The 23303-nt window shown below is 47.5% G+C and overlaps 1 protein-coding gene across 1 annotated transcript; it reads right to left on the bottom strand.

Moving 5' to 3' along the window:
- Positions 1–1944: 1944 nt before the first annotated feature.
- DMBX1 (diencephalon/mesencephalon homeobox 1) lies at positions 1945–23110 on the bottom strand. The gene is given in 6 exon segments (XM_050306997.1): positions 1945–2345; positions 2791–3145; positions 4330–4508; positions 8358–8523; positions 22957–23011; positions 23013–23110. Coding segments are annotated over 6 exon segments (1254 nt in total).
- Positions 23111–23303: the final 193 nt, after the last annotated feature.

Below are 23303 nucleotides of genomic sequence, written 5' to 3' on the forward strand. Positions count from 1 at the left end.
AGAGAAATTAAAGCTTTGTTCGGGTGCCCCTGGTTTGAGTGACAGGCTACAAGAAATGAGAGCTGGGACTTTCAAAGGATTTTTTGGACAGAGTAAATGTGCTTTGGTGGTTTTAATTTATTCAGGCTCCTTTGAAAGCAGCAGCCAAAAATCTGCTTCCTACAAATACGTTTGGTTTTGGCAAAGTGGAGAATTCTGCCGGTCACAGGGGCTGATTTGACACAGTCAGGAAAACTGAAGCAAGAGAGAAAAGCCCCAAACTGAAGTGTCTGGCACAACAGAAATATTTAAGGAAGATGCTCCATTTTCCTTGGAAGCTGATGCAGCTGATGAGCTGCCCCCTCTGGAGGTCTGCTCTTGCTGCAACTTCATGAGGGATAAAACACTATTTCCCATCAAACCTGGCTATTCTTACACCTCTATTTGCAGGAGTTAAAAGCTTTTTCAAGAGGCATTAGTGTAGCTGAAAGCACTCTTTCCCTCCATGTTTAAAGAGGTAATTTGACCCCTGGCTGCTACCCCGGTATGAAGCAAGGTGGGAGCAAGAGGAGCCAGAGGCTGTGGGTCTTTACACTTCTGGTTAAATCATCTGGTTTGGGGGGAAAAAAAAAAAAAGTGATTTAAGGTGACACAGAAACATTCCTTCTCAACAAGGAAAACCACCCAAGGGTGAATGATGGGTAATTTCAGTGAAATAAAACTGAAAATGTTCAATGAGGTAATTTCGAAGCTGGTGAATTTTGGTTACTTGCAAACCCTGCATTTTTGGTAAGTTCATCTATTCCCCCCTCAGGTCCAGAGAGAATATAAAGCCCCTGCTTACACCTGCTCTGCCTCCAGCAGTTCAGCATTTTTCACTTGTTACATTTTCACTTGATAACCAGTTTTGAACTGAGAGCTTGAGGATAGAACTTGGTGATCAGAGATTTTTTTTCCAGACACAGCTTGTGTTAACCAAGTTTTTGTCAAAGAACCATATAATTCATGGCGTATGAACACACCAGGAGTTCATACACAGTTTTTATTATTCACTATTGTCAAAGTTAGACCAAAATGCTCTCCAAAAAGAAAACCCCAAAATTTGTGAATAGAGTTTACACTTCACTGCAGATCAGTGAGGAAACAATGTAGATCAGAAATAATCCTGTGAATTTGGCCTTTTATTTTCTCCCAGCCAGCAGCATTTAACCAATATTTTGTCCTCTTTAAACAAGTGCTATTAAAAAGTAAACAAAAAATGCTTGCCTTATAGGAAGTGCTTAAACAGGAAATTCACCTTCAGATCATTTCCCAGCTGTTATAAAATTAGCTTTAGCAGAGAAGGGAGAAGTGGAGTGGTGAAGTGCACAATCATTTCTCTTCCTCAGAAACACCTTTAGGATGCTGACCCAAGAAGAGCAACTAGCTACCAGCTGAGGTTGGGAGGGTGGCTGATTGTAACTTTGACACTAGCTACTAAAACTGAGAAGGAAGGGGGAATAAAAACAAAAGAGGTCACAGTTCTGTAACACTGACAGTAACACACAGGTGATGGGTGCTGTCAACATTATAAACTATATACAAGACAAAGCAGGGCTCTTTCTTTCCCCAGAGAAAGCAACAACAACAAAAAAAGGTGACTATAACACAGTTGGCACCTTATCTTGGGGATGAGGAGGGGGGGGACTCCTCCTGAACGTTAAAGGTTTAACTCATGGCAGTCCAGAGGACAGTTCATCTGTCTGAATATAAATCCTCTCCCCCTTCCTCCTTAAATACTTAGCAAAGACCAGGCCAGTAGCAATGTCTGATGCAACCGTGGTGCTAACTAGACATTAATAAATGCAAAGTCTTCCCCAGAAGGGAGCACCTTACTCCAGGAAGAGATGGGGGACTCAGGGAGTGACGTGCCTAGTGCCAACCTCTGGTGCACCTTCCCGTGGGCAGCGGTGGCTCCCCTGGCAGTCAGTTGGGCAGGGTGTCGAGCCCGAGGGACGCGGCGTGCTGCTTTGCCCGGAGCCTCAGGTTCTCGATACTCGTCGTTTTACTGTTCAGGCTCGGAAGGGAGCTGGAGGCCTGCAGGATGGGTGAGGACCAGACCTGCTGAGCGTGGGAGAGCGACTGGTAGTAGGACTGACAGTGCAGAGAGCTCAGTGGCGCCATGTTGACGTTCATGCCCAAGTAGGGCATGGCAGACGGTGTCCCCATTTCAAAGGAGGAGTAATGGACCAAGTTGTTGGTGGCTGCCATGTGCTGGCGGAATTGCTCCTGCAGGCGGAAGAGGCTCAGGGGTGAGGAGGAGTAGGAGTGAGTCTGAGCCAGGCCACTGCTGGATGAAGGCGTCACAGTCGCGCTGATGGGGGACTCTGCAGCAGGAGACAGAAGGGGTGGGGGTTATTCCTGCAGGCTGGATGCAGGTGCTGATTTGCACCCCATTACAGCTGGGACAGCAGCATTGGAGGGCAAGTGAGAGGGGTTGTGATAGCTCATGAGAGCTAAACACGTGTCTGTTCCATAACTGGCACCTTACAGTATAGAAATGGGGCTGAACATTTTGCTATGGCTTTCCTGATGCTGCTGGGCACTGTTCTCCTCAAGATCTAACCCGAGCAGAAGGTCTTTGCTCTTTCTGCAATAGACATCATACCCTCTGTGGGTTCTGCTTAGTGCTGAGGACAAGAAGACAGGTGTGGGCAGCCTACCTGTGAGCACCCACACCCCAGGGAATGCGGGGCTATATCCAACCACCAGCACCCCACCTTGGAAACACCAGGTCCTGACACCAACCCCCATGAAGATGCTGCCCCTCACCTGCTTTCGGGCTCGCTCTCTTGCAGTTCAAAGCCTTGCTGTCCACACCAGGGCTCTTGTCCACTTTAGCCTCATCCAAGGTGCTCTTAAACTCCTCCTCTCTGTCGGTCTGGTCCTCTGGTGCCGACTCACTGGCCGACTGCTCCGACAGGGTGAGGTTGAGGTCTGTGCCAGCCTCGCTGGGGAGGCTCTGGACCTTCTCAGTGTCTGGGGTGGTAGCCTGGGTCTCCAGCACAGGTGGCTCCGTCTTGCCCTCGCTGTGGCTCCCTTCACAGTCCTTCTGCTTCTGCAGCTGCTCTTTCTGCAGGCTCCGCTGCTTCTTCCGGAATTTGGCTCTCCGGTTCTTGAACCAAACCTTCAGTGTCACAAACAGCAAGTGAGAAAAAGCAGTGAGAATCCTGCCTAGTGCCAAATTCAGCATCATTCAACCTGGGAGCTCCAGGGGAACCCCAAGTAATGAGGTACTGCAAGCCTGCTGTGCCCAAAGGTCATTCCACTTTGCTGGGCCTTAGAGCTCTACTGTTTTCAGTGCATCTACAAATGACACATCAAACATATTAAAAAAAAAAATATCCAGCCTCGGTGTTGATTCTTTAAGGCACTCCATTGCTGGTGGGTTTTTTGATTTTGTTTTTATTTTTCCTAAATTTGTGAGGCAGTTGCACCCAAAAAGAATGTGTTGCAGCTGTAATGTCTGATGACATGACACTGGCTTACACTCTGTTAGTTTCTAAACCCATTTGGTTATAAGTGGTGCCAACACTTGAACTAAGTCACAGGCATAGGCTGTTATCTGGGAACTGAATTTAGGGAAGGAGGAGAGAATCCTTACATTTTTTTAACCTAAATCAGTAGACATGGATTAGAAGAAATGTATTTGCAAATTTTGTTAGTGTTGTTTGGTTAGTTAGATAAGGAACTAGACATTTCTTAGAACAAAATGTCTTGATATTTGTATGAAAGAACTATTTTTCCTACTTCTTTTTCTCTTTAGAGTGAAGAACTTTCTACTTGTCTTTTAAAGCCCAGCAATGCAAGAACCTCCCCACCAGCAGGTTATGAACTAGCACATTGCACTAGTTGAAACTAAAAAAACCAAAACCAAACAAAAACGAAAACCAAACCCAAACCTTGGCCTGAGATGTTACAAATATTGACACTGGTGGAAAAGAGCAGCTGGAATTACTTGGGTCTCTACTCTTCTGAGAAAGCCAGAAAAGCCTTGCAAATAAATTAGTAGACTTCTATTGCTGTTTCTAAAATTTCCCCCAAAGAAATGTGAAAGAACAAATGAAAACCAGTGTACACTTCAGACAATCCTAAATTTAAAAAATGTGTATGTGGATTAAAAGTTTCTTTAACAGATGTATGAATTTGGATGATTTTAGCCTCCCTGCCCCCAGCTTTGACAACTCTACTGCCCAAAATCTTTGGTTGCAGTGGAAGAACCCTGAAAGGTCAAGAGAGCTGTCAACCCCCTGGGAACCCCAATATATTCTTTTAAACATCCCCACTCACAAACCCACAAAATAGCAGTACCTGGACTCTGGCTTCAGGTAGGTTTGTGCACATAGCCAGCCTCTCTCTCATCACCACATCTGGGTAGTGAGTCTTCTGGAAGGTCTTCTCCAGAGCCTCCAGCTGTTGGGCAGTGAAAGCCGTGCGACTCCGCCTTTGTTTGCGGTGCTGGGATCCATAACGTGCCTCCAAAATGATGTCTTGAAATGTACAGCCGTTGGAAGACAAGAAAAGTGGCCAATTTAATTATTGGAATTTGTATGTTGACAGCTGAACAAAGCACTGGCTAACATCAGGCGAAACTACAAAACGTGTTTTTTCTTGCTTTAGAGCTAATAAGACACATGCACACATTTTGCTGGACAATTGAGGTGTCTGAGGAGATGAAACCACGGCAGGGGGGGTGGAACTAGATGATGTTTGAGGTCCCTTCCAACCCAAACTGTTCTGTGAGTCTGAGATTCTAGAAGTCTGTTCTGGAGAGGGAACCTCTTTCTGTGACAGCTGCGGAAACTGCTGAGACTCCGGTGCTAAATTTGGTTGAAATAAGTCAGTCTGCTCCAACATCAGTGGGGCAGGACACGCAGATACCTCGACCCTACCGTGGCCTAGGCATCTTTCATTAAGAAACACAATTAAAAACAATGTGGGAAGATTCCCCATAGCACTTCTTTAGTGTCTCTCATGTAGCTCACTGTAGTATTTAAGGCATGATACTGGAGAGCTGTTCTGGGCTCCAGTTCAGCAAAGCATTTAAGCTCATGTGCTTATGTTCATTTAGCTTGAAAGCACGTTCTTTGCTGAGCACAGACACTCTCCAGCATCTGGGGTGGAAACACCAGCCAGAACCACGTCCAGCCCCACTGATTGCGAGCCCAGAGCTCGTGTGCTGAGCTCTTCTCAGCGGAGCATCTACTCACAAGGTCTGACTTTGCAAACTGTGCTTGGAAAATCGAGGGCAGAGAAGAAATACAGACTGGGGAAAATCCGAGGCCAAGAGTAAAGGGCTTATTATTTTACCAGAGGCATTATTATTGCACAACAGTTGGTGGGAGTAGAAAGATCTTAAATCAATGAAAATAAGTTATTTGAAAATGAAAAAAACCCACCCTTTATTATGCAAGTTGGGACATGCTGTGCTACAGCCTTGGAATGAAACAGTCTGGCGAGAGAGGTTTGCTCTCAGAAAGGAAATGCAGAAAGAGCAGTGTCTGGTATCATTTTTAATTCAGTTAAGAATGTGACTTCCAGTAGAAGAGAGGAATGAGCATACAAGAAAACAACCTAACAGGGAGAAAAGTTGGCATTATCACACGCAGGGCCAGATGAAGGCTCTGGCTTGCTGTTTACTTGCGCTTTTGTCACGAGCATCGTGACATGAATCTAAACAATAAAAGCAAAACCTGCTGTCAGGCCAGCCCCAGCACCACACAGCCAGGTTCCAGATAGGCTGGCTAACGAGCGTAGCAAATCAGCTTTGCACCACTCAAACATTCCTCTTCCAAAATTTCCAGCTGTTTCGTTCTCGGTCAGCGTTTGCAGTGCCTTTCTGGGGGATTGCCAAAGCTGTGCGGTTTTGGCAACCTGGCAAAGATGTGATCAGGCTAAAGGTCTTCAAGAATATAGTGTTGGTTGCATACAAGGGACTTTTGTGTTCGAGGTGTCGGAGCAGCTCGGGGAGTTCAAATGCCGGTGGTGGCTGCCCCTTTGGAGGCACAGGGACCATCCCTGATGCATTCAGGCACAGCTCACAGTGCAGCCAGGCAAGGAGAAGGGATGTTGCAAGATGAGAAGTGAAATTGAAGCTGCCCCAAAACATTTTAAAAGGCTAACATCAGTGTTTCAAGTACGCGAAAATAGGAGAAAGGGCACTGGTTAAACACCCTACCTGCAGGCTGGAATATTCCCGAATTTCTAGAGTAGAGGTTAGACCTACCAGCTCCCCAGAGGCAGCAGCTCATGCATTAAGTTTGGCCACTCCAACGAGAGCCAACCAGCAATTATTTTAATGTTTTAACTATGTTTTCAGGCTTTGTGCGAGAAGGGGAATATAAATTGCAGGTGAGGCTTTGCAGTTACAATCAGAAACCTCTGTTTTCTGACTTAAGGTCATTTGCTTTTGTGCTGCTTTATTCTGACTGTCCCTGGAAGGCAAATGAGATCTATAACCTGCACTGAAAGATATTCAGAAGTAACAGAATGTGAGGCAGCTGCAAAGGAAAGAGCTCTTAGGTATATAATACCTACCCTGCCAATGATAAGCAGACAAGGGGACTGTGGGATTTAATTTGGAAAGTCTTCCAGGTGGGTTATTAATTTTAAAGATAAGAGGTCAGGAAAGCAATTGAATCTCCCAGTCAAGAATTTGAGAATAGATTTTTTGTTCTTTTTTTTTTTTTTTTATCTTCCTCTGCTTTACCCTATCTAGGGTCAAAGACAGTAAGTCCTCCATGTTCTACTCTAAAAGATACAGGTGATCACAAAAATCTTTCAAGAGATCTTTGCAGCTGGAAAGGGGCACCTTGAGACCCAAGGTCTGCAAGGCACATTGCAGAGTTCAGGGCCATCTGCTCCCATCTGATCACCTGCATACTGAAAAGGTGAGGGAACAAAGGGATGGACGACCAGCACAAGGAAAGTGCCCACCTGTCATCGTTCTGCAGCCCAGAAGTAGAGCCAGGATTAGAGTCCAGGTCTCCTTAATTCCACTTTGGTTGTTTATTGATGAGGACAGTGGCTCCCTGCCCTGCCCTGTGCTGCCCTAGAGATCCCACAGCCATGGGGTGGTCTGAGGAATCAGTGATCTGAGGAGGTCACTACTGACAGCTGCATAAGGGAACATTGCTGACCTGAAGGTTTGACAGTCACCTGTGGTTCACTGATCCGAGGAGTCCGAGACCTTTATCATCATGTCATCATGCCTTTGTGGACCACTCGCCTGGGAGGTGACCTTCCTAAAACCTGTGCATCCTTATTTTGGCTTAGACCCTTATCTGTTAAATTTAGGCCACTGAAGTTTTCTGGATAGATAATTTTTTTCACCTACTCTAGACTAGGAGTCACTCTACATCTTCTTTTTTTTCCTACATCTTTCCCCTCCACCTCTGTTATCAGACAACTAGAAAGCTGTCTTAGAACAGAGGCATATTTTCAGACAGTCAGGGAAGATTATTCCATTCTGATCCAAATCATAAAATCCTATCTGGACTTTGCACTTCCTTCTAATGACAGCATTGATTCAGTGCAGTTACAGTCATGGCTGAGCACAGAAACCCAGCTCAGATGCTCTGGACCAGCAGCTCCTGTCCCACTGTCCCACCATCGACAGTGCTGTGTAAATAACACAGTCTGGGTAAAGTCACACAGACTGGACTGGAGCCTAAAAGGCTCTTTTATGGAAGGCAGCAGGACCTGCATGAAAAGTGTCACCCTAGCCAAGGTCTAGGATCCCCAGGAAGAAACAGATCAAGGTGAAACCCAAAGAAGATCCAAATGAAGATTGTTTGGCAGAGGGAAAGAGCGGTTTGTAGGACAGAAGTGGAAAATACCTGCTTGAAGGGACAGCATGGATAAACAAGCTATGGCCTGGGATGGCAGGAGATGGCTGTCAGGGGATGCAAGAGCTGGACCCCTCAGTGGGGGAGTCTAATTCAATTCACTGCTTTTTTTGCTGTTTTCTGTCCCCTTATTAAAACATATTTCGTTGTCTTTTTAATTATCTCTCTTCAATCCCATGTAGTGGGGCCACACCCATCTCACCCCTCAGAGATCCCAGCCATCAGAGGCCAGTCTGCAGCAAGGTGCAGTGGCCCTCTGACAGCGAGCCCTGCAGGGCAACTGTCCCCTGCAGAGCTTGGCCACATGGCCAGCACAGGGGAACACACCGTACCAGTTGGCTGTGTCACACACCAACTCACAAAGAAGAGTTTCCCTCAATGCAAGCAACAAGAGTTTTGTGGTTTGGGTTTTTTGGGGTTTTTTGAGGGGGTTTTTTTTGGGGGGTTTTTTAATTCCCTCAGGGAACAGCAAAAGCCATGAGTTGTTCTTACCAGCCAGTCTCTCTGCCAGGGTGAGGGCGTGCACCGAGGGCCGGTAGTCGGGGGCGTGCTGGGCCTGCTGAGCTGCCTGCTGGTGGAGGTTGTACATGGCACTCAGCGAGTTCATGGCGTGCAGGGAGTAGCCGTTCACTCCATAGTGCTGCATGGTGACATAAACCTGAAAAAAACATCAGCCGGGGGAGAGAGGGGCTTAGGGATGTGCTGTCCCAGCATCCTGGTGTCTCAGCAGAGCTTTGGAAATGCTGAGCTCAAAATTAAGCTGCTGCGTGCAAAGCTCGTGTCCAGCCTCTTAACTCCAACAGGTTCTGGGATGGGAATCGAAATACTTCCTATCCCAACAATAGCCTGGCTTCCAAGCTTAAAGTCTGAATATATCCCACTCTAGATATGCTTATCAAAAGATGGGAAAGGTTTTTTACACACCACAATAAAATTTAGCATTTTACTGTGACTTCTAATGAATTGACTTAGCTCTACCCCAGGACTGGCTGGGACTTTGTCCCTATCATTGCTTATAGTTTGTAATCCCTTTGCTGTAATATCAAATAATCTTTCCTATCTGAACCCACTCATATGTAATTTGTTTCCATTCATTTTTCTTAAGAAAACACAAATGATACAGAAAAGAAAAGGGAAAAAAGAAAGAAAAAAAAGCATGTGGTGTAAAAGAAAATAAATCTATAGCGTAATAGCACACCAAAAATGTTATGGTTAAAGAGGGAATAAGGTTTGCAATAAATACTGACATTTCATAGCTCAATAGCAAGGAAATTATTTCAGAAAACTAATGGCTTTTTTTTTTTTTTCCTTGCGTGGGCTCTGCATGAAACTTCAAGCTCTTTTTCCTTACAGGCCATCTGTAAAACTGAGCTAATATTGATCTCAAAAGCCGAGCGATGCGTCATTCATCCCTGTTGTAAATGACTGAGGGCCTCCAGGATGCCGTTTCTGCAGTTTGTAAGACATCAGAAAGGAAGTTGTGAAACATTAGCCACAAAATAAATTTTGTAAACCACCATCTACATCAGCAAGTCATCATCTGGGAAGTCAGTGCAATGAATGAACGTTCAGAGAAAGAGAGTCAGCTGGACTAACTTAAGGAAAGCAGACATCTTTTCTAGGCAACCTCTCAGAAAACAGTTTAAAGGCTGGAGGGAGGTGGTTCAACACCTGTGGTTGGGTTTCAGGAGAAACCTGATGCACTGAACAGCAAAAATCTGGAAGAACAATTATCTGTCGTATTTTCTGTACTGATAAAAGATCTTCATTTTTGCCCATGATTTATACCATGGAGGACAGACTCAGGGTGAAGAGGGAGAGATGGTAATGATTTGGTCCCACTACCCCTCCTGGTCTGAACTCCCATTCTCTCCATCTTGATGTAGGAAGCACAAACACAGAGTGACCCTGTTTAACATCCACAGACCAAGCTGTAGCTGCTTGGAAAAGCAGTTGCATTTTTTGCTATAGGATCTGGCAGTGACCTAGGGCATCTTGTGACTTCACCTTCACAAGTATCTCTCTGTCACGGTGCCCGGGATTGGAGGAGGGAAGCCATGCAGCTGGAGTTTGGTCAAACTCTCTGCCAGCTCAGGGATGACCCTTGTTACTCTGGGATGTTTTTGTGTTCTTTTGACTGAGGGATTTTGGGGAATCAGTGTGAGTTTTGCTTTTGGGATTGTCTCCTCAAAGAGGTTGCAGTAACTATAAACCCCTAACAGGAATCTAGCGCTTAACCTCATTCCTGTTCCTCAAGTCCCCTGTGGTCCACCACTGCATCATTTCAGCAACTGAGAGCACTGTTGGAGGGTGACAGATCCAGCTGTGGTTACACCACGAGGATCTGATACACATCCTGATGTCCTTCATCTGCTTTGTGTCTACCTATTCACCCACTCTGGGTTCACTCTCCTTATCCTAAGCTGTAAAAATGGACATTTTTTTTGTTCAGGTGCCGACCTAACACAAAAATGCCATAAGCTCTGCTCTAACACAGCTTAGGGAAGGTCTAAGCAATGCCAAAATTGTTTGCTGGTTCTCTGATCAGGGTGAGGGACTTCACCTGCCAGAAGATTTTTGGCATTTGTATTTCTTTTCCCCTCGAACCACACTGGGTTCACAGTGAAATTGTAGCTGTGATGTTCCTTTCCAGGACTGCACAGCTTTGCTGCTGGTGGCATGTCTTAAGGGACAGGAGCGTGTCACAGTGCCATGTTCCCTTGATGTGGCCACAGAGGACATCTCCCATCACCTGGGGAAGACTTGTAGGGTTGTGACCCGGACACTACTCTGGGTGGTTTCAGTGCCATCTGTGGCACAGCCTCACCCCACCCTTGGTGTGGTTCATTTCCAAAGAGCATCATCCCACCCCAGCCTGCAGCAGAGCAGTGCCAGCATGCACCAAGCTGGCTCAGAGGGCAGCAGTGCCCAGCCAGTGCCCCTCGTCAGCGAGTCCACCGCAGCCGGGTGGAGAGTTGCTCACTACCTCTCTTTCAGAGAACAGGACTGGCTTTTCTGGCCAACACAGGCAGCAAAACAGAGGTTTGCGACTTCATTCTGCCTCCTCCCCTCCCACCCCCTAACTTGTGAACCAGCTGGCTGGTTCCACCAGCTTTGGCCAGCGGGGTGGAGGTCTCAAAGCTTATTAAGTTCCTGCGTGTTTCGTGAAAACCATTTGAGGACACAGAACCTATTAACTGCCCTGGGCTGCTGCCAGACCTCTGTCCTTAATAGACGCAGGAGAAGCCACACCGGGGCTCAGCCTTGCCAGAAGATACGTGGGAGGCCAAGTGTCTTTGACTCCCAACTCACAGAAATGCCTGTTTTTCTTTTCTAATCCCCCTTGCATGCCGTCGGTTGTGTAGCAAGCTGGCACATTAAAGGAAAAATGAAAGAGGGAGAGGAGGGGAATTTTCCCATACTATTCAGCCTTCCAAGGACACTGCCAATGGTGTTGTGTCTGGAGCTCAGTGTTTCCACTGAAACACTTTCTCCAGGAATATTTCAACTTATTTGATTGTTAAAAGATGATTTTATGTGTGTACATGTCTCTGAACAAACTCTTCTGGGTGGCCTAGAAGAAAGCGCACCCAAAAAAAAAAAAAAATAGGAAAAGAAAAAGGACTTCTTTAGGATGGACTCAGGACAGGAGTCAATGGCCATCACAGCTTTGGTGGTAACTGCCTGGTACAATGCAGTGCAGACAACAGGCAGAACTTCCTACTCACTTGTGCAGCAAATGTATCATCCCAGATTCAGTATAAAAAAAATGAGGGAATTTACTGAGCGAGACCGTTCAGCCTAGTAAGCAAAGTTAACTGAGACCACAAACAGCTCCTGTTTAACTGTCAGCTCCGAGCTCACTCCAACCCCAATAAATTAAATATTTAAAAGACATCATGCAGCAATTTTTTTTAATGGAGAGAGCCATTCATCAAGCCACCGCTGTGTTTCACAAGCTGTCGAATAGTGCTTACACTGGTTAAAATAATCTTTATATTTCATTAAGCAACCAAATAAGCTGATCCCTTCCCACTGGCTGTATAGATGGTTTTAATTTTCAAAATCTGCAAATGCATCTTTTATGTCTCTGGGTGGCTGGAGGGCCTTGGGAACAGCCACAGATGGGAGGAGGATGAGAGCAAAGTTTGAACTCCTGCTTTGTGGGAGAGAATGGGCTTGAGTGGTCAGTAAGCTGGGAGGGTAATGTAGGGCTCATCCTGGAAGAAAGGGGGATGCCTCATCCTGCTTTTGTGCATTAGAGGTCATTGAAAGGTTGGGAGCAGTGGAGAAAGGAGATGGGAGCTGAGGAAAGGTGCAGGAAAACAACAGATGAGAGGAAAAATACCCCTGCCAAGAGTCTGTGGGCTGATCCTGCAGCGTTTGCTCAGCACAGGGGGCTGGATCCTGCCATGCGGTGCCTGGGGCTGGTACCTCCTGGGGAAGGTGGTTTCCTTCTCTGGCCCTGAGGGGCCATGCATCAGTGACTCCCCCATCCTCAGCATCACAAGCCTTACTCTCTCCCAGTTGCCCACATTTCACAGCTCCAGGCTGTGAGGTCTCCCCGCCGTGCCCTGTGCCAGACCCTGCTGGGGTTCCCTCTCCTTCTGCCTTTGCAATCCTGGCATTGCTGCCTCAGTCCCAAAATTATCCTACGGCTTTTTGCCTCTCACTTGTATTTTCACTATGGAAGACTCATGGATACTGTGCCTATTTTTCGTGTCAAGCCTGCAGATCTCTCAGACTGCAGGGGCTGTGTCCTTCTAAGATCCAGCCTCACAGAGAGGACATGAGATTCCCCTCAGCTTTAGGTGCTGCTGGCTATGAGAAGTCCAGGTTTTCCCATTCCCTGCACTGCTTTGAGACCAGGCAATGCAGGTCTCTGCTCATCCCAAATTAACCTGGAGAGCAGATCACTCCTTATTCGGTGGCTGCTGTTCAATCTGATGCAAAACAATTTGCACATTTACCAGCCAGGAACAGGAAACCTGTTATCCCAGAGCAGACTGGGATACCTCCAACCAGCAATGTGGTTCCCATCCATCCCTTCCCAACACTGGCCTTGGAAGCCTCTGGTTCCCACGAAGTCGTACAGCACAAGAGCGGTGCAATTTGTTGTGCACCACTTAACAGTGTAGCATGCAGGGGAGATTTGGCCATGGGTTTTAACTTTATCAGCTTTGGCTTCTCAATTTTTCTATTTTCCTAAGTTTTCCTGTTTAACTGGTACCTAATTCTGTATAATTTTTCATGTAATTCTGTCCTGAGAGAAGATGCAAAGAGAGACACATTCATTCCCTCACCAGGTGAAAACTCCTGTTCTGAATGGCTTGTGTGTGTGTGTAACTGAGACAGATCTGGGAACAATAAAACATCTTTTAAAAATGAGATATTGAAGTTATTTGAAAAGTACCTTGCAAAAAAATCATCCATATTTTCTCTTCTGTCAGGAGCAAAAAAAACCCCACCAAAACAAAACCACAGAATTCACTCTGGAACTGTATTAAGCAGACCCAAGAATTTGAGATCAGGGCCATTTTCTGCTCACTCTTGTCCTCATTTCACTACCTTACTCCCCCCATCAAAACATCATCAGTCCGTACCTGGCTTCACCTGCCGGCCACACACAAAGTCTTTAGCAAAATTACAGAACTGACACAACTCATTAATGGAGAAATGGATCTATCCCTGCAGCCTGCAAACTCAGGTGTCACTTGTGCTGGCCTGTGTCAGTGTGTGTCAGTGTTGGTGAGCTTGTCCCCATCCTGATCTGTCCGAAATAAAGGCATCCCCAGCAGATCCCTGTGCCAGCACTGCTCTGGAGGAAGAGTTTTAAATAAGACAGTGGATTTGGATTTGCTCCCCAAATCTATACTGAGCTGAGATGGAGGGATTTTCGTCAATAGCTTATTCTGGCCAGTTTCCCCAGGTGGAAACAAAAAAAAATGCCTGGGACAAGACATTTGCCCTTCTCAAGCAAACTGTTGGGCGAGATGACTTTGAGGCTGAAAGTAGGACTTAAAGCTTTGCAGCGGCTTTGGACCATTTCTCTTTCCCCTTCAGCTGGTCCCTCCAAATAATGAGTCATCCCAAACTCAGTACTGAGGCTACATTCATTGATCTACACAAGATGCTAAGGTGCCATCACAAAGAATGGGGCAATAAAACCTGCAAATTAAGAATACTGAATTTTTCCTAGAGAACTCAACAAGAAGAGGGTACCAGAGTCTGTTTTTCCCTGGTGGACACTGTGGGATGTTGTTACATTATCACTTTGTCAAAGCTGTCCTGATACTGGGAATGTTGGTGATGGTAGGGTGGGGGGTGTATGAGGCCTTCTTTGTGTGGGAAATAAGCTGTACAAAAAAAAAGTTAAATCTGGACTTTGGAAAGCCGTTGTCAGAAAGGAATTTCAACACTGTAGTTCATTACTTATAAAGAGAGATTCACCACAGATGCATTTGAAGTTTGGAAGAGCTCGGCACAGCCTCGGGTCTGTGCCCTGTGCAAGGCACAGCTTGAGCATGGGAAAAGTATCAGTTAAAAAAACCCCACAGACATGAAACAAAACTCTGGTACCCTTGATTTGTATTCAGGGTCCTGCAGGTGACACACACACACAAAAAAAACCCAAACACAGGAGCAACCCTGTCAGATAAAAGGAAATTGTGGTCCTCAGCCCGAGCACCTGCTAAGGTGGTACAGATCACTACTCGTGTTTATGCAAAGCACAGGAACACACTGCTCATTACTAACAGGTAATAACAGCAAATGGTCTGTGCTACAACATCCCATCCCCCTTATTACCACTGGCAATAAAACATCATCGAAAATAAAATCACAACGAAATGTCCTCCCCCCTCTCTTGATGCTGTTCTGCGTTATGATTTTATGCTTTAATTCCTTACTCAGAAACACTTTAAATCAGCAAGATAAATAACAAATCTCTGACTCTGTGTATCTCACATTCTAGGAAAACAGGTTCACTCTATATAAAAGAGGTTGGGTTTATATGTATTTGGTACTAAATGAATTACATACCTGGGGGGTTATGAATAAATGATCCTTGCAAGATCATTCAATCTTTTTTTTTAATATATATATCCCTAAATCTTTTAGATATATAAAGGCCCAAAATCACGCAAGATAATAACCAACCTGTTATAAATCAAGTTTTGTTCCTCACGTGAGATTACCGAATGTCTAAGGAAACAATTTCACCTTTCTAGTGGACGAAATACAAATAATTTGAAATACTGCAACACATCACAGTTTCTCATTCAAACGTCAAAGTCTGAGAGCAACATGCACCATAAAAATAGGCTTCCAAAGGACTTTTCTTGTAACTGAAATAAAGGAATTGAGAACAGCTCTCAAAAAAATTCCCAAGGCTTCACATTTCTGATCCTCCTGCAATATTTTTACACCCGTGTAAATCCCCGGATTTAAACGGTGTTAATTTCTTACTGCGGGCAGAGATCTTAATTGGACAAGATCTACTTAAACAAGTCATAACTCTCCAAAAGCAAAACCCGACCAATCGCACCAATTCTTGCGGCTCACACTCAGCCATAACCAGTGACCTTGGTATAAATAAAGAGATCTTTTTCTTAAAACCAGGAGGATTGCTAGCAGCTGAAATTTGAAAATACTTCCATTTGGGGACAGCATCACAGTTTTGGGGTAGACTTTGTCAAATAATTGCGTCTGTTGAGGCTCTGCTGTTGATGAGCACAGCAACTGTATTTACAATGCTCATCTATTTGTAGTGGAAGCATAATAAGATGCTTGTGAGTTTTATAAAACAAACCTCAGAGCATCCTGCTGAGACAAGGAAGTTAGCCCCATATAACAGAACTGAGCGATTGATTAGATGGTTCCTGGCAAAAGACTTTCCAGTGCCTCTGTTTGCAGAGGCAATCTTCAGAGGGGCAGGCTCACTGTGTCCAAAGTAAAATAAAGACATCCTGAAAGTCTCTCCTTTTGAGTGAGGGATAAGTTTTAGGGCTTGGAGCCCAGCTGTTTGCTATGTTGAGCCAGGACTGGCATCACTGAACATCACTGTGGTGCTAAATCTGTTGCTTGTCATAATTTACACAAGACAATCAGTGATTACAGATCAAACCAGGAAAAATCTCCTTTCCCTCCTTCGGAGCAGCGCTCAAGCCTCAGGAAAAGCTCTTAGAATTTATATTGAAGTGAAACATTTTCCTGGCTAAATAAGAAAAGCTCTTAATATGAGAATCACTTTGACTCTAGTTTCTCATCTCATTCTGCTTCCAGCTCAGTCAGCAGCAGAAAAAAAAAAAAAAATCAAAAATCATGCATTTAAGATTTCTTATGATTAATAGCACAGTGGAAACTTAACCCTACAGCCCAGCTCTGCAAACACTGCTGCTGCACACACCACATCCATGGCTGTGAAATGCAGCAGCATCCCACTGCAGCCAGGCTCACACATACCTGTGCTGCCCACCTGCTCTCACCCCTCCACACCTTACAGCATCTCTGCCTCTGGACTGCCCTGGCTTCAGGACCTGGAGTACCCTTAAAGCCTCTGCAATCAAACTACTGAATTCACAAACACTTAAAGGGTTTATCTTGGGTGTTTAGATGAAAAAAGTACTTTTCCCCACCCCACCCCTTCCAAAACAAACATGTTTCTGGCTTAGCTGCATTTCCACGCTGTTTGTCTGGCTCAGACCTTCCCCTCACTTCTGTGAAAGTGGCTTTGCTTGGGAAGCATCATTTTGTTTTCCCCAACGCTGGCAAAGGGAATTTTCCAAACCAGACTTCTCAAACCTGCCCTTCCCCAGGGCTGCTGGCAGCATGAGGGTGGCTCACTGCTTTCTCTCTGCCCCCAAAACAGCTTTTGCCTGCAGCATATCTGACTGCAGATTGCTTCCAGGAGCGAAGTGACCGGCTTGAAGGCAGCTTCGTGGGGCTGCTGCTGGGGCTTCAGGAATCTCCACTGTCCCTGGAAGATGGAGCAATGTCCTGGAGGATTTTACCCGTTGCACAGTCCTGTTAAAATATGTTTTAAGCCCGTGACATTTAGTGACGATGACCTCTGTCCGTCCTGAGCACCACAACCATGACGCTGATCTTACAGTCTAGCCCTGAGCCCTGACAAGGGAGATCAGACACCGCAAGAAGCGCCTGGAGTCCTGACAGATAAGCTTTGTAAAGATTTGCTGAGGCAGTTAAAGACATTCCTAGTTCTGCTCCTGCTGCTCTCAGGTGCTACAAGCCTGGAAGCCAGGCTGGCAGCGTCGGGCACTCCCAGTGCAATGCCTGAGCCGAGATGCTGGGCTCCAAGGGCAGCAACTGGAATGAGGCATGGAGGGAGGGGGATTTCTCCACCCACCATCACAACTCCTCAAGTAAAAAGTTGGAGCTGTAGTTCTGGATGTTAAGCTGAGAGCAGCTGCTCTCCTCCTGCAAGGTTTTTGTGAAATGCACAAACGTGGTTTGTGCTGCTTTCTTGGAGTTTAACCCAGCTGGCACAAAACTACTATTCCGAGGTGCTCTTTCACCTGGTTAGCTGAAAAGCTGTGAGGCTGTGACAACCAAGTGCAATTCTGCTTGAAGGCGGTCTGGGGAAATATAAAGAACAAGCAAAATTTTGAAAGCAGCAGAAGTTGAGAGCGTGAACCCAGGATGTCTCTGCGAGTTCAGCTACGCCCTGGCCCTGCCCCTGAAGATGGCTTTTACAGCACTCAAAACAGCAGTCACAAAACACATGGTGCCAACTGCTTCTGCTCAGACTAAAATCATCTGTTAGACAAAATAACAGACAAGTCCTACCTTAGCCAAAAAGAAGAAAAATAAATTCTGCAGCAAGCCATGCAATTGCGAGGCACTTATAATAACTTAGAAGTATTAAAACAATACCTAAACCAGAAATTTTAAGTTTTCCTTCAAGCAATAGCACTCATTGTCATCCTGCCACTTAAAAAAAGCGGTTTGAATTCAGTGGCTTTTACAAGGTGGGGCTGGGGTGGGAGGGAAGACTCGTGCCACCTTAACACAGGGCCACGAACTGGAGTCAGCAGCAGTGGTGCCAGGGGCTGGGGTGCATGTAATGCTTCCTTTCCCGTAAGTGTTTGGATCCATACACTGAATTAAGTGTGGCTGCCAAGGTAAGCAATGTATTTTGGCCACCAGCAGGTGATCTGTGCTTTAAAGAGCTGTGGGCTGTAAAGCAGGCAGAGCAGCTAAATGCCCGCTGGGTTTTGAGGGGAGATGTGGAGTCCTTCAGCAGAGGCATGTTCACCCACCTTGGGCTGAGGGCTGCTGCCTGCTCGCTCCCCCCTGGTGCTGAGGACATCTGCTTCCCACAGCTTTTTTGGGGGGAACATTTTCTGCCCACCAAGATCCATCAGTTGGTCTGCCCCAGTGCAACTGTTACTCTTTCTTTGGAAGGTCCTAGTGGAGTTCCCAAGCGTCACCCCATCCCACTTTCAGTTTTAGAGCTGCACTTCTCATGTCAATATTTGCTCTGGCCATACAGAGGCTAAAGTTGGTCCTCAGAGAGCTGTGAAAGCAGCTACCAGGAAGAAATCACATTTGTTTTGTCTTCTACCTACAGCTCTTGGCTGTAAACACCCATTTCCCATCCTTTGGAGAACTGCTGGTCCATCCTGCTCCCAACCCTGCTCCCAGCCCCCTCAGAGACACTCTCCTTCCCAGGAGCTATATCTGCACCAGACCTGCTTTAGAAAACACGAGGAGTCTGATCCAAAACCTGATGAAGTCAAAAGGGGGAGGAGAAAAATTTAAAAAAATTAAATCAATTTCAATAGCTCTTAAAAGTGGAACAAACTGGTGGGAAAAGTCCCAGGGTTTGGCTGACCCAGTGCACCACAAATTAATTCCTGAATATTTAGTTACATTTACAGATTCTGCACCCTCTTCACAACAAGCATGTTTTGATGGAAATTTCCTCAAAGTAGCTTAGCTTATCAGTAGCTGTATAGGTTAAGAAAATTTTGGATTTATTGAATCCATGTTCTTCTAGCATTTTCCCTACTCCTGTGTTTCTCCAAATGAAACGAGGTAGCTGTAAATGCTCTGTTCAGATGTGAGTGGTGGAAATCAGCACTCAGTCTTTTGAAAGGATTTAAACCCAACTGACATTCATCAGTGCCTCAGCAGATGCATTTCCAACTTGACTAGCTGAACTTTGGGATGCCACTGAAAAATCACTGGAGTCTTAGAAAACATGGAATATTTCTAGATAAAGGGTTTACCCACAGCATCACCAGTAAAATCAGTAGGTAGCCACATCATGAGAGCTGGACCTTCTCTGCACCTTTGTTTTGGCAGGGCTGGCTGTGACAATGACACAGGAGAAAGAAACTGTTCACTCTGACTTCTTTTCATGCAGTTTCCCTCTTTCTCTGTAAAAAGTCCATTTGAAGGATAAAGACACTGGGAACAAAACCCACCACAGTCACTCCCTGTACAACTATATTGTGCAAAACTTGCCTGGCCAGCTTGTCCCCTCCTCTCTGATCTGTGGGAAGCTCCTTTGGCTCCCTTTCTTTGGTGCAGGTTAGTGACAGTGGCACTGAGGAGAAGCAACATCTGCAGCAGCGCCCTTAAAAAGCTGTGCCTTCTGATATGGCAATAAGATCACTGCAGGAGCCTCCTCATATGTGTTAGCATGAGGAGAATCTCCCATTCAGGCATCAAGATCTCTCTAAATTAGCAGGAAAAGCTGGAAAGCTGATCTAAACTGGTTTTCTGTGTACCAATGGTACAGTTTTAGGTGTATTTTTGCGTGGAGTATGTTGGTGTAATTTAATACAACCTCTCATCAGTCATGGGGTAACTCAGAGTTGAAGTCACTCTTACCCTTTCAGGAATTTTGTGGCCATTACAGCTCTTAGTTAGAATGGAAAAGCTGAACTTAGAAACATGATCCGAAAGCCAAAGAGTTGTAGGTCCAAGTCTCTCCCAGCTGGGGCAAGCAAGAAAAAGGGATTGAGTTGCATCAACTTACTCATGGGTGAAAAGTGAACATGGAAGGAAAAAGCTAAACAGTCAGCATGCCAGTTCTGAGATGTGGTTAAGGGAAACACAGAGCAGTGAGAAACTGCAAATTCACTCTCTGCCCGCCACTGCACGGGGAGTGTGGGCCAGGGAGGGTGTAAAACCTCTCCTCCTCAGGAGGAGCCCCATCCTGCTCTCCCTAGGACAGGCAGGGGGACAGCCCTGTCTGCGCTAGGGCACGCCTTGGGGCTCAGCCTTTGCCCCTCATCGAGAGCACAACTCGCATTCTGGAGGTGGGTGAGGAACCCAACAGGGCCAGTTGTCCACGGCTTGGAAACTCAGGAAGGGGAGGAAAAAAAAAGCAGCAGGGATTGTTGAGGAAGGTAGGTACTGAAGGTTACCCCCTCAGCCCAGTTAGCTAAATCCCAGGCAAACTGGGAAGCGGCCGGCGGCTCCCGCAGCCGGAGGACGGTCCCACCCGAGCCATCTACGAGCAGATTTCGCTTCGCATTTGCTTTGTGTTCCGTGCAGAGGTGAGGGAGAGAGAAGGGGAAAAAAATCCCAACCAACCAACCCTCCAGCCTTGCCTTTGGGGAAGCGGGAGGCTACTTCAGACAAAACTGTTATCCATTAACATCCAATTATCACTTGGTCCAAGCCATTAATTATAAATCAGCCTCCTAATTGGGATAATTAGCTCTCTGCTACTTAATGTAGTATGACTGATGCGTTTGGAAAGAAGGTAATCAGTCCATTTGTTTAGCGTTAGGCGAACAAATCCAACTCTCATGGTTTAATTTCAGCCGCAGCCTTCCCACCCCTCCCACCCCCTCCCGGCCCACCATCAGCATTCAGAGCTCATTGCAGCTCCATTAATTGTTCGGGAATCACGGCGGGGATGGGCACACGCATCTCCGCCGGGCTTTCGAGAGGGCAGCCCCCGGCCCGGGGATGCGAGCGGACTCGCCACTCCCTCGAGGGGGAATCGCTGGGATTTTGGGAAGGGGGTTAATTAGAGGGGATGGGTTTGAACCTGAGCGCGACCCACATCTACAGTCGCTCCAGAGGAGCGAGGGGCTCCACGCCCCGCAACTCCCCACATCCTCTCCCTGCCAAGGCCGAGCCTCCCTTCTAGAAAAGCATTTCGGGGAGAGCGGAAAAACTTTCCTTTTTATTTTTTTTCCTCTCTCCTTTCCCCCACTTCCCCTGGATGTCTCATTAATACCGGCTGCTCGGCGAGCCGCCGATAGCTGCGGGACATGATTAGATATTTATTACTGTCATTTACATGGAAAACTTGAGCTAACCAAGTGGAACTGGAGGGGGCCACCGGAGGGGACGGGATGAGGCGGAGCGGGGATATTTCTTTTTCCCCGGCGTTGAAAGCGGAGCCGGAATGCGGGACACAGCCGGAGCGCGGCCGGCTGGAGCAGAGGGTGCGGGGGAAACTCCGCAAAGAGCCCATCCAGAGACAGGAGGACTGGGCCGAGCCTTTCCCGGGTCTCGAGCTTCGGTACCACTTCACTTCGCCCGCATTTCGTTTCGAAAAGGATCGGGAAGCGCTCGGTGCGGGCATCCCACCGGGAAACGGGGGATGTTGCCCCCTCCGTCCTTTCTGCTGACGGCCTCGCCGAGGTGACCCTCGGGGACACTAAAGACCCGTCCCCAGGATACGCTGACCCCTTTGCCACCGCAGGCGACGGGGATCGACGCCTGGAAATTAATGGAAAGCGCAGCCGGGAAAGCCGCCGACCGCGGGGAACGGAGGGCTTCGTGCTGGTCGCTTCTTGCGCCTTCTCTCCCCAAATAAAGGGTCAAACCCCATCTGCAGTCAGACCTTATCTGCATCAGGGGAGAAACTTTCCCGAGGGCCTTGCGTGGGACTAGAGGAGCCCGTGTGTCCGGTGCCCCCTCAAGGCTCCCGGGGAGGTCACCCTCGCTCTCTCCTTGCCCCGTTCAAGGCGAACGGATCCCGGGTGCCCCGGGCAGCCAGCGTCGAGCGGGGACACGGACTTTTTTCCGCTCAAGTGCTGGTCGTGGCGGAGCACAACCTATCTCCCTCCCCCCCGCTATCTGTTATCCCATGGCCCGAGGGGCGACTCTGGCGGAGATGTATGAGATCTCTTGCGGTAAAAATATGCATGCGGATCCCCATTTGGTTAGCCCTATAATGGAGGTGTAAATAGGTTTCGACTGTGAAGCCCTTAATTTATCAAGAAGGGCTGACAGAGCAGGTCCTGGATTTATATGCCCCTTAAAGAGAGAGAGCGGGAAGTGTGGGGGAAGCAATGACTGTCTCCCCCCCCCGCCCTCTAGCTCCTTACAGACAGGTCCCCGTCCGTTTTACCGTTTAACCTCGCAAAGGGGTGATGTGGGGGTGTGATTCGCCCTAGAACGGCTTCCTAGTGCTACCGCAGTCTTGCCCTCCCTTGCCGTCCCTTCCGCACTTAACTTCCAGCCGCATCAGAAAGAAAAAACAACCCCGGAGCCACCCCCAGCGGGGCCATCGCCGGCCTCCCCCGCTCCCGGCCCAGCTCGGGGGTGTTTCTCCCCTCGGCTGCGCAACTTAACTAAAACAGCTTTATGTAAGTGGGGGGAAAGTTTCGCTGTCCCCCCGCCGAGCCCGGCAGACTGAGGGATGCGCGTCCCGCACCATGCCGGGCTGCACCACTCTCATCCCTGGCAGCTGCCTAAACCCGGCACCGGAGCAGGCCCAGGGGCTCCGAGTTGGAGTCAGTCGGGAACAAGGCCCCCGGTGGGTAGTGTGGTTTGGGGGTTTTTGGGGGGTTTTTTTTTTTTTTTTTTTTTTTTAAGCATGATATACTCCAAATCAAGGAAAAAAAGAAAATAAATAAAAAAAAAGAGGGACAGGAGGATATGGGATTTACTCTGGAGCCCGGACTGGGCTTCTTCTCCTCGGCCGTGCGCGCATCCCCACCAGCGACCTCTCCACCGGCCGCGGATTTCTCTCCACCCAGGAGAGATTCATGCTCCTCGCAAGCGAGCCCCAAACTCCTCTTACTTCCCCTCGGCATCCTCAGCCCACCCGGAACCGCGCTGCCCGGCTTGCGGGGGAGGGGGGGGGGTTTCTTACCTTGGGCGGTGGGGCAGCCTGTCCGCCCGCCGTGGGAGCGGTGACACGCGTGGGAGCGCGGCGCTGCGCCCCGGCCCGCCCTACTCCATCCGCCCGCGCTGCCTGCGCGCTGCCTGCGCGCCCGGCGGAGCTGCCATCTACCGGGAGTCAGCATTGGAGAAGGATTTTTAAAAGGAGCTTCATAGCGACCCGGGAGCTACCCAGCAAGATTTTCAATGGTCCTCCACCCTGTCAATCAAAACGGGGCTGCTGATACACCCCCCACCCCCAACACTTCTTACCAGTCATTTACTTCAAGCCGAGGTGTAAACGCCTAATTAAATCCCTGGGAGCGCATGGGATGCCGG

Source organism: Myiozetetes cayanensis, unplaced genomic scaffold (assembly GCF_022539395.1).
Source record: "Myiozetetes cayanensis isolate MyiCay16 unplaced genomic scaffold, myiCay2020 scf12, whole genome shotgun sequence".
NCBI classification, from domain to species: Eukaryota; Metazoa; Chordata; class Aves; order Passeriformes; family Tyrannidae; genus Myiozetetes; species Myiozetetes cayanensis.